Below are 12,183 nucleotides of genomic sequence, written 5' to 3' on the forward strand. Positions count from 1 at the left end.
ACAAGCACTTGCACAAACACAGACACACACTCCGACAAACATATATGGACACACACACACAAACATATGCACACACACACACACACACACAAGCACACACGCCAGACAGATACACACACACACTCACACACACTGACGTACACACATGTAGATGTGATGTGAGAGAATGCAAACTTCAGCACACTGTCAGCCCTCTGGGGCTCAGGATGTGAGTGTGTGTGCGTTTGCGCGCGTGTAAAACAGAGCTGATGTAGACTATAATGTTCCACTTACACTACATTGGCGTGGCGGGGCATGCCATGTGCTGCCACTACTAATACAACACAGCAGGGAGGGGCCCACAAACACACACAAACACACACAAACACACACACCTCTCCGCACGCACACTCACCGTCCCATCACATAATCGTTCTGAAAATGGTGTGTGTGTGTGTGTGTGTGTTTGTGTGTGTGTGTGTGTGTGTGTGTTTGTGTGTGTGTGTGTGTGTGTGTGTGTGTGAGATACAGAAGGCATAGCAAGAGCAGGTGCTGCTACTGTATAAGCAGTCAAGCATAGCAAAGTACTCACGCATGTGTGTGTGTGTGTGTGTGTGTGTGTGTCTGATTGTGTGTGTTTGTGTCTGTGTGTGTATGTGTGTGAGAGAGCAAGACTATGCTCGCAATGGACAGAGTTGTAATCTAATTCATGCGTGTGTTGGAGTATGTTGTCGGGATTTTATGTGGGTTGTGGTTTATTTTAATTTCTGATTATCTATCTGTATGTTTTATTGTATTTTATTGTTATATCATATTGTAACCTTCCCTATGTTTTTTTATGGCTTTGATTAAAGTATCTGATATAAACTCATCTCATCTAAGAATGACACAATATAACATAGGAACCATGCAGAGCTTAACTGGACAAGATGAGGTTGGCATTTAGGTCAACCCAGTTACGGTTAACTGTTTTCATACAACAATAGCCCTTTGGCATGAATGATAAGAGAGTTTGGGTGTTTGTGTGTGTGTGTGTGTGTGTATGTATGTGTGTGTGTGTGTGTGTGTGTGTGTGTGTGTGTGTGTGTGTGTGTGTGTGTGTGTGTGTGTGTGTGTGTGTTAAGTGAATGTGTTTAGTGCCTGCGGTATACAGCCCAGTGCTAGCACGCAGTGCTAGTGCGTTTGTTTAGCAATAGCCTGCTGTCTCCCAGTGTTAGCACTCTAGCTTAGTGCTAGCCTGCTGTCTCCTAGCGTTAGCGCTCCAGATGGCAGCACTAGCTGAAAGTGGAGCAGTGGGCTAAGCCTTCATTACACCGGCTTACCAAGCCACCAATCAGCACGCAGCAGCAGTTACACCGAGGGTATGCGTGTGTGTGCGTGTGTGTGTGTGTGTGTGTGTGTGTGTGTGTGTGTGTGTGTGTGTGTGTGTGTGTGTGTGTGTGTGTGTGTGTGTGTGTGTGTGTGTGTGTGTGTGCGTGCGTGCTTGGGTGCGTGCTTGCGAGTGTGTGTAAGTGTATGTGTATGTGTCTTACTATATTTCCATCTAGATATTAACAACAAAACATCCCATTCTGTTTAAAAAGATCATCCCAATGTCCACCTAACAATTCATCTCCCTCCATACTCGATGAAGCTATAAGATAAAGCTATATGATAAAAAAACATCCAAACATCGCTGGCCGGGGAATGCCCAACTGCTAAAGGTTTCTAGTCCTACTGCTAAGTTACCAATGGATGTATTACTCATCTCTTCAGGAATGCTAACATGTAAAGAGATGAGTGTGAAAAGTGGAAGTGAAGTTATATGAAAACGGTCACATGAAAATAATAACATACTGAACCCATTGGCAATTGAACACATGAACATATTAACCCATAAACAAATGAACACACAAACATACTCATTGATGAACACATGAACACATGACATGGGTGGTTGTGTCTTGAGACCCGTGGGCCTCCAGACAGATCACCCACAATGCCTTGGTGCACCAGGCTCTGCCCACCACTCACCCCTAGGCCTCAGAGTGTGTGTGTGTGTGTGTGTGTGTGTGTGTGTGTGTGTGTGTGTGTGTGTGTCTGTATGTGTGTGTTTTTTGAAAACTTTATGTCTATGGTCCTCTGGTGCCAAGGCTTGTCTAACACCTTAGTGTGGCACAGAGCAGGGACAACAGACACACACACACATGTGTTTGTTCGTTTCTGTTTATTATAGTCAAGCACCATCAGGTCATCAGAAATTCAACCTGCTATCACTTCTCAGTGCTAAAGGAACAGAAAAACATAAAACTCCTTACTCAGCAGAATGCCCAGAGGGCAGAGGTATCACACACAAACAAATACACACACAAATATTGATGTTTTGAAACAGTGTGTGTGTGTTTGTGCGTGCACGCGTGCGTGCATGCATGCGTGCGTGCGTGTGTGTGTTTGTGTCTGTGTGTGTTTGTGTGTTTGTGTTTGTGTCTGTGTGTTTGTGTGTTTGTGTGTGTGTGTGTGTGTGCCGATACAGCACAGGTCAGTGATGTCATTCTTAACTTGCCCTTCCACTTCCTCCCCACAAAGAGGTCAGATTTCAATATTTATTTATTTTAAGCTTATATTTAACATGATAATGAGATATCTAGTGGCAGCACACATTAATAATATATTTACTTACTATGCGTTTAACAGTTCTGTCCTTTATTACAGTTACAGCATGTTCATGTTGTCTGTCCTTTATCAAAGTTACAGTCTGTCCTTTATCACAGCTACAGTCTGTCCTTTATCACAGCTACATTCTGTCCTTTATCACAGGTACATTCTGTCCTTTATCCCAGAGGCAGTCTGTCCTTATCGCAGCTACACTCTGTCCTTAATCACAGCTACAGTCTGTCCTTTATCCCAGCCTAGGTACAGTCTGGCCTTCATCACAGCTACGCCTACAACCTGTGTTTTGTGCAACATTTCACGGGTTGATTTCTAATGACAGTGAAGACAAATTTCTGGCACAGATGGATTATAGGCAGGTTGATGTTCATTTCACACTGTCTTCACATTGCTGCTCCCTCAGGGTGTTGGAGCTACATTACACCACACCCCCTCACACCAGGACCTGGGATCAGCCCCAACAAACAGTAAGAGCAGACGAGGGATCCCTCCTTCCAGTGAATCACAGACATGATGACAGAAAAGAACAATAAAGGCAAAGACTTAGATAAAGATTAGATAAGCCTCAACAGTCAATACAGCCTTTGTTGCTGGAGGGTGGAAATGTGTATTCTGTGATGCGTGTCTTTGTGTGTGTTTATATGCTATCTTCAGTCATCCAGAGAGAGAGACAGCAAAAGTGAGAAAAAGATATACAGAGAGAGAAGGAGCTAGATAGAGAGAAAGAGAGGAAGGAAGAGAGGAAGAGAGACACAGAGACAGAGCTAAAGGGAGAGAGACGGAGAGAGAAAGGGATGGAGGGAGAAATAGAGAGAGCGACAGAGAGACAGAGATATAGAGCCAGAGAAATACAGAGAGAATGATAGAGCAAAAGAGAGAGAGAGAGAGAGAGAGAGAGAGAGAGAGAGAGAGAGAGGAAGGGTGGGGAGAATTTCTGTCTGTCTGTTCTGACACCACTGATCCACATGAAGGAAGATTAGAGGCTGCTACAAACACCTGGAGAACAGGCTGGGATCACTGGGTTAGAGGATGAACAAGGGTTCAATTGAGAGAGAGAGAGAGAGAGAGAGAGAGAGAGAGAGGAGAGAGAGAGAGAGAGAGAGCGAGAGCGGAAGAGAGAGAGAGAGCGGGGGAGAGAGAGAGAACATTTATGGTATAAATGTTCATTGACCTATATTCCCAATAAGACTACAACTCCCTAAGGCCTCTAGCAACATTTGTAGTTCTGACAGCCATGATTAATGCAGAGGGCTGTGATTATAAGTAACCTCTTATGGATGGAAGGATGTAGAAGTATTAAACAATGTAGCAGCTTGTATAGCACACACACACACACACACACACACACACACACACACACACACACACACACACACACACACACACACACACACACACACACACACACACACACACACACACACACACACACACACACATTCCAAAGCCCTTAGACTAACCCTAACCCATCACCTCCCCACAAGTGGTATCTGGTCCTAATGGATCCCACAAGGTTCCATAGGCTGAGAGAGGTTCATGAGTTGTATCGTTAACCCGGTCTACCACAACACTATTTCCTTTCTCTTACTTCCTATGAGCTGTGTTGTTAGTTCACAGCCAACAGTGCAAGGGAATAAGAACATAATGAGAACAACAACCACAGAGAGAGGTTGAATATTCTTATTTACAAAGAGTTTGACAAAGTGACATCCCGAACATGTAATGGAGACAGATATGCCTCTATGCGAAGTCCCGCCCTCTCTGCCTCAAGTAATGTGCAAATAACGCCTGTTCATTCCAGACATGCCATTGTGAGATGAGAACACCTAAATGGTTATTGGTTTGACGCCCATGTCCACAGTCTAGGCCTTCTAGAACAAGTTGTAAAAACATTAGCAATGCCACCATTAACACTAGCATTAGCGCAATATCACTAAAAGCACTCACACACACACAAAAAAGACACACACACACACACACACACACACACAGACACACACTGGCACTCAGAAGCAGGGAATAATCAGGTCAATGGAAGCGTCTGTCAGTCCATCAGCTGGAATTAGAGGGAGAGGGAAATAGACTTAAACACAGAAAGAGAGAGAGAAAGAGAGTGAAGATTAATTTTGACCATAAAAGAGGCAGTAATAATTGTCACAGACACACCAACAGACACACACATTCTCATGAAGCAGACAGGGACTTGAACATATGATGGCCAGATTGATCAGATGATCTGTGTGTGTGTGTGTGTGTGTGTGTGTGTGTGTGTGTGTGTGTGTGTGTGTGTGTGTGTGTGTGTGTGTGTGTGTGTTAGGAAACTCAGGAGTGTGTTCAGTGGCAACACACTGTAGAGCTGCAGGCTGTAGAAGAGCCAGCTGAGTCCTGTTACTTCTATATTTAGCATCTCTACATTAAATATTAATTCAAACCTAACTAGCGAGGGATGGACAGAGGAATGCAGAGGGAGAGAAAGATGAGAGGAGAGAAACAGGAGAGAGAGAGAAGACAGGAAGGAGCGAATGGAAGGGAGAGATGATGATGGAAAAGGCTGTGGTAGAAACAGCGAGGAGAGAGGAAAAACAAATGAAAACAGACAAGCAAGGCAAGAAGATGAAGAAAAAGAAAAAGAGAGGCAGAGGAGTAAAGAAAGAGCGGAAAAGAACAAGTGCAAGAGAGAGAGAGAGAGAGAGAGAGAGAGAGAGAGAGAGAGAGAGAGAGAGAGTGAGAGAGAGAGTGAGAGAAAGAGAGAGAGAGAGAGATGTCTCGAGCTTAGCTCCTCAGTTACATGGACAATCCTCTACCACAGAGTAGGACTAAACATGTCCGCCTTGGCCCTTCACTTAAAGGTTCGTTGGGTCTTTAACCCATACCCCACTAGTATGGACTGGTTCACTGGGTCTTTAACCCATACCCCACTAGTATGGACTGGTTCACTGGGTCTTTAACCCATACCCAACTAGTATGGACTGGTTCACTGGGTCTTTAACCCATACCCAACTAGAATGGACTGCTTCACGGGTTCTTAAACCCTACCCCACCAGTATGTAATGGTTTACTAGGTCTTAAACCAATAACCAACTAGTATGTACTGGTTTACTGGGTCATAAACCCATACCCCACCAGTATGTAATGGTTTTACTGGGAGGTTTTCTAGACATCGTTTGCAAGAGGGCCGGTGATATCATAGTCTGTCCTCTGCTGACACCAGATATCAGCACCTCTGCTAACCACAGCATTTTGCTATCTGCCAACCGTAGCATGATGCTAACTTAGGATAAAAATAACATTCAATAAGAGCATGAAGCTAATTTACAGGTCGGGGATTACCAGGTGACAAGATTCTGCAACATACTGCAGTGTCCTGGCCAGAGCTTTAAAAAGCCCTGATCAATAGAGAGACTTATTGATCGACCGCTGGGTCACTTTACCGGGAATCGGAGAGAGAGAGAGAGAGAGAGGTGGGGGGGAGGGGGGGAGAAAGATGTGTGGTATAAATTCACTACCTCTCTCTCTGTATTTCCTATTCTCTGCTTATTTTCCAACCTACATTTTGAAGAGCAGCCAAACATCTCAAATAAACCCTGGAAATTAAATGTGGGAGGTTACCCGATTAGCCGTTTCCGATGTCACTGCTGTCTAATGTACTTAATTGGTGTGAGCTGTCACTTGGAGAATGACATAAAATGACTGGGGTTGTTATTGAGTTTGTTGGAACTAAAACAAACAAACCATATTGGTTAGTATAGCTGGGTGGAGAGACTGATTGGGTAACAGGGTGTTGGAATGCAGGCGTGTTGTTTTGGACGTCCGACATGCGCTACGGAGGCCTCACTCTCTCTGGGACGCCGTTGTTATGGTGACAGTGTAACTCTAAGGGTGTCCGCTGGGTCCCAGCGTAACCATAACAACAACGGAACTCTCTGTTAGAATGATGCTGTGCTTTAGAAGCCGCGGGCACACGCACTCACAGACACACACACATACACAAACACACACACACACACACACACACACATAAACAAGCACATACCTCACATTCACACATGAAAAACACACACACAGTCACACACATCCATGTGCACACATACACATAAACTAACACATATTACCTCACATCCATAGACACACACACACACTTAAATATAAATACAAATATCATACCTCACATTGATTCCTCACATTGACACACATAAACATAAACACACACACACTCAAGGCTTTCAGGGGAGTAAACACAAATAACCTCTCAGAATTAGAAACACACACACACAACACTCAGACACAGACACACACAAACATATAAACACACACACAGCGACACATACACATACATACAAACACACACACACACACATACACAGTGATTAAAGAGTAGACCTAGGTGGCAGCAAAACTGTTTCTCACCAGTTCATTGTTTGTTAATGACTGCATCCCCTAACATTAAAACGATCAAGAACTCTCAAATAAACCACCTAGAAGCTAACCACTGAAACCAAGTAGAACTCCATCTCCCAGAATACCCGGGGGTTCTATCAGATCAAACCCCCAATTCATGTCATGGTTGAGTCAGCAAGACAGATGAAAGAGAGAGGATATTTAAGGACAAACAACACACACACACACACACACACACACACACACACACACACACACACACACACACACACACACACACACACACACACACACACACACACACACACATAAACACACGTACACACACTCAAGTCAAAATGCTAAACCAACAAATACAGAATAGAGAAAATCATAATTTACTTCATATATATTGTTTAGCATCACTCTCTGTCGCTTACAGATGTTAAGATACTTGGGTATTCTAGCATGGAATGTTTAATGTTTCTACCCACCACAGCTAAAAGCACAAATAACATTCCCTGATCTTTGATCCATATAAGGTCACAACCAAATGTGGATGTTGGGAGTCTGGACGTGCATCAAAATTAGCAAACATAATCGCCATTGTAACAGCCATTTGATATAACGAGAAACTCAGACATGTGCGTTTTGGGTAACTAAAACGCACTGGTCTCTCACTGTGTTGTTAAATGTAATTAGGTATGTGGTGTGAAGGAGGCGTGGCCTGGCATCGGCTGCAGAAGGGAGGCGTGGATGCTGAAGCAGGGGGAGCAGACGCAGCTGTAGGAGGGTGCTATAATGAAGACGCTGGAGATGTGTTCTGATGGCATGCTGTGCTCTCTCCTACAGGGCGGTCGGGTCCAGGTCCCTATGGTCGCAGGTGATGCGACCAACGTTTGGCCATGTATATAATGAGATTCAAGACATGCATTTGAGGTTAAAGGAGTCTGCAGCACTCAGTAAAATACGGTCAAATACATTTTGGTTGCAACGGTTCTGATTCCTTTCTGTTTAAATAGTAGTAACAGATTTGCCGAATTTCTAAATCTCTGCGGCGCTGTGGCCAATGGTCCACAGCCTGGTACGGTCCGCGGCCCGGTGGTTTAGAACCACTGCTATAGACTTCTAGGCCAGAAGAACAACGTACTATTGAGCTGGTATCTACTCAAGCTGAATTCACAATTGTACGTACAGCAACTTTGGCCGGGACTTGATGTGTATCTTTCAAGTGCTGCCTGCATTTAAACTTCTACGTCACATTAAAGAGCTGTTTCTAGTTGAAATCCTTAAACAGAATCTCTATTCAATAAAATTATTATTAAAACTATTCAACCCCAAAAAATCTAAGTTAAACAAAGTAATTGGTCCCTGGTAACTGCTGTGATGGCAGCAAAGAGACCACTTTCACCAAAACTAGGACAGGATGTTGGATATGAATATTTTGTACTTTCCAAAGGGTAAGTATAGCGTTCCCAACTGTATGAACATGAACCGATGAACAAACCCGGAAAGGGAATTGTCAGAGAGAAATGCCTCATTGAAAATCAAGCATTGTGAAAAAGATGTTGCGAAATCATTAAAATGCACTGCTGAAAAGCAGTTGATTTATCGCAAACAACAGAAAACCAACTGTTGATACAAATCAAAACGCCTGTTCCACGGCAGACCAATCAGCTATTACTTAACGCGAACCACCTTAGAAATGGGCGAAGTCTGGCTAACCTCTGGGATTGCAGCACATCTTTGCGCACATGTAGGTCCAGGCCCGGCCAAAGGGGAGCGTATGGTCTCTGAGCAGGGACGGGGATCTCTGTGGGACTTCAAATACAGGCTGACAAAGGAGTGTCATTTGGCCTTTGCAGGTTTCTAAGTCATTGCCGACGTGTGGGGGTGCAGGAGTTCACTGCCTTGCCCAAGGGCACAGAGCTGACACAGGGCAGGTGTGGGAGGGGGTGTGTGTTTGTGTGTGCGTGTGCCGGTGTATGTGTGTGTGTGTGTGTGTGTGTGTGTGTGTGTGTGATAGACACTGTGAATGTGTAGGAAGTAAAAGGCTCCTCTGACAGCATCACTTACCCAGAGAAAGAGAGAGTCATCAGACCACAGTGGTGGTCTCTGTGTTGCAGTGATGATCTTCCTAACAGCTGTACAGTTAGGTGGTGATTAGCACATGTGCTATTCCATTCTGTATGCAATCAACAGCTGAGCCTAGCTTAAACTACCCAAGCCTAGCCTAGCCTAGCCTGGTTGGCCCTTTAATCCAGATGGGGCCGGCCAAGGAATCCTTGACTCTAGATGAATGTATCCAGTGTCTAGCTGCTCCAGGGCTAGTCTGTCTCCTGGTCACACAAAGACAGTCTAGCTATGGAGCAGCTTCTCAAACAAACAATCAAACCATTTACCGTTTATCAAAGTGTACACAAAATGATGGGCACACAATGATGGGTGGTGATGGGGGTGTTGGCGGGAGAGTTGGTGGTTGTGGGTGTTGTGATGATGTTGATGGTGGGGTTGGTCATGATTGGGGTTTGTGTTAATGGTATTGGTGATGTTGGTGGTGATAGTGGATTTGATGGTGGTGGGGGTTATGGTTGTGGTAGTGGTGGTGGTGGAGGTGGCATTGGTGTTGTTAATGGTGGTGGTGGTGGTGACAATGGTGGTGATTGTGATAATGGTGGAGGTGGTGGTGGTGATGGTGATAATGGTGGAGGTGGTGGTGATAATGGTGGAGGTGCTGGTGGTGACGGTGATCATGTGACTATGGGAGAGGATAATGCTTTCTGTGATAATAGTGGTGCTGGTGTTGGAAGTATCGATGATGATCATGGTGACCATGGTGCAGATAATGGTGATGCATGAGAATGAAGCATGAAGAGCACTGAGCTGTGTTATTCTACATGTGCTAGGAGGGTCTGATCATTAAGTGATCTTGGGACTGCCACTGCTTCGTGAAGACCATCAGTTTCATCTGGCAGAGGTCCATGTGTCAGCTGGGGTGTGAGACAGAGTGTCTGTGTGCGTGTCGAGTGCGTGTGTGTGTGTGTGTGTGTGTGTGTGTGTGTGTGTGTGTTTGTGTGAGTGCGTGTAGCTTTATGCTACTCTGGGGGGTGGGAGAGTCTGTATTCAGCTCGCTCTATGGAGCCACAAAGCTCCATTCATGTCTACTGAATAGCCGCTTCTCCGCTAGCAGCTAGCCTAGCGAGCCCCCATCAGAGCCCCTCTATCTCTTACCACTATGCTACGCTAACATATTTACACTCAAACACTGATACTTAAACCAGCACAACCCTAGGAATACCTTACAAATACCACAGAGTATTTGAACGTTACTTTCTTTCTGGGCCTGTACCCCCTCTGGTGAAACAATAGTTAAACAATTTGTTATGATGTCACAACCTAATAAACGGAGACCTTGTAATGTCACAACCCTTCATACCAATACTGTGTGATGCCACAAAATACCTAGAAAATAACAAACCACACCTAACTCTGTCTGGTCAGCTGACCGCCGGCCCAACATCCAATTGGTTTACCTCTGCCAGGGGGTTCAAATCACACCCCCAAAGTGCCTCTCATTGGTGGTCACACCTCTCTCACCAGTGACCCGGCAGCTTCACCATTGATACAACAAATGCGACCACTGAGCCTTACATAAACTACAGTCAGAAACTACTAGAGATGCACAATATATGTTGGTTCAGGTAACCGATAATGTGACGTGTTTATTATAATATTTCATTCAGATAATGAAATTCTAGCAAACAAGCTCTTTAAATAATAATAATTGAATTCACCAAATTGATGGCGGTTGAGTTTATGATTCAAGGGATGTCAGTTTTGTTGTTCACGTAACGATAGATTATTAATTTATCAGTTATTGGCCATGAGAGGGAGGAAATTATTGGTTATCGTATCAGTAGTTGAATCTTTTGTGCATTCCTAGAATGTACAGTGTGTATATGCAGTCAGAGAGAGGGAGAGAAGAGAGAGGTTTATGTCTAATGACCCATCCAGCTTATACACCTGACATGAAATCATTTAATTTGTGTTCTCTTCAACACGCTGTTACAGAAAGCCCAATAGTTATCATGTTCAGTATGTCAGATGATTACTGTCCTGGTCTAACGCTACTGATACTCCTCCTCCCAGGTGTGTTTGAATAACTCTACACCTGTCGTCCTCCCGGGCGGTTCAGGATAACCTGAGGCGCAGCTCATAACAAAGCACTAAAAACACTGTTGTACAACCATGGAAACCAGCCAGGACGCACAATCAGACTGTTCACCAGGGACCACACCGTTTTAACCTGCATGAGACTGTTTCACTCAAGACGACTTAACCGTGGCCCAGACTGTTCCACCCGGGATGACTGTTTAACCCGTGAAAAGACTGTGTGACCATAAGGGTTTTTAAAAACCCTTATGTTAATATTTGACCAGAGACAAGACTATTTTACCCAGGATCCGCTGTTCAAGGTTGTTTCACACGGGGAAAAGTCTCCCGAGGCTGTTCACCCGGGAAGCGAGACTGTCTAATCCGGGGCGACGCTGTTCGACAAGGGACAGAATAGGGTTTCATGTCGAGTTCAAAGAGATTCAGAGAAGACCTCATCTCATAACTCACCAACTCCGATCTTCTCATCCTCTGTTGGGGTCCACATGCTTCCGAATATCCTCCCGAGTTAAAACACACTCGGTGCGGCTTTCCGTGGAACCGCCACAATAAACTTTCCTCGGAATGCTCCGGGACGCTGCGCGGCGGACGGACGGCTATCTGACACGCTTCAGGACAACACGCAAACGACCTATCTCTTTGGTGGGATGACGCAGGGGGTTCTCCGTGGTGTGTGGCGCTCTACATGGTCCGCTAGTCAGACCCCGCTCGGGTCCCCATTGGAAGACCACTCGGTTTGGGATGAGAGATCCGTCACTGCAGTATCCCTCACCGGTCGCTTCCCCTCGCGTTCATCTTTACGCTCGAAATCAATTAGAAACCAAATGAGCGGGGAGGGAAAAGTGTGAGGGTGAGTAAATTAACGGAACATCTCCCCCGATTCGCTGTGTTGATGCGGAGAGATGAGTCAGAAGAAGAGAAAGAGAGAGAGAGAGAGAGAGAGAGAGAGAGAGAGAGAGAGAGAGAGAGAGAGAGAGAGAGAGAGAGAGAGAGAGGAGGGGTGGG

General features: G+C 45.0%; 1 protein-coding gene across 1 annotated transcript in view; it reads right to left on the bottom strand.

Moving 5' to 3' along the window:
• Nucleotides 1-11,665, bottom strand: part of LOC307084029 (dedicator of cytokinesis protein 3-like) — a gene marked incomplete at both ends in the record, with an annotated part of 50,061 nt that extends 38,396 nt beyond the window's left edge. The window contains one exon of the mRNA XM_079748143.1: nt 11,629-11,665. Coding sequence (XP_079604269.1) covers nt 11,629-11,665 — 37 coding nt within the window. The remainder of the gene's footprint in view (nt 1-11,628) is intronic.
• Between the last annotated feature and the right edge of the window lie 518 nt (nt 11,666-12,183).

Source organism: Pollachius pollachius (genome assembly GCF_949987615.1).
Source record: "Pollachius pollachius genome assembly, chromosome: 12".
Classification (NCBI taxonomy): domain Eukaryota; kingdom Metazoa; phylum Chordata; class Actinopteri; order Gadiformes; family Gadidae; genus Pollachius; species Pollachius pollachius.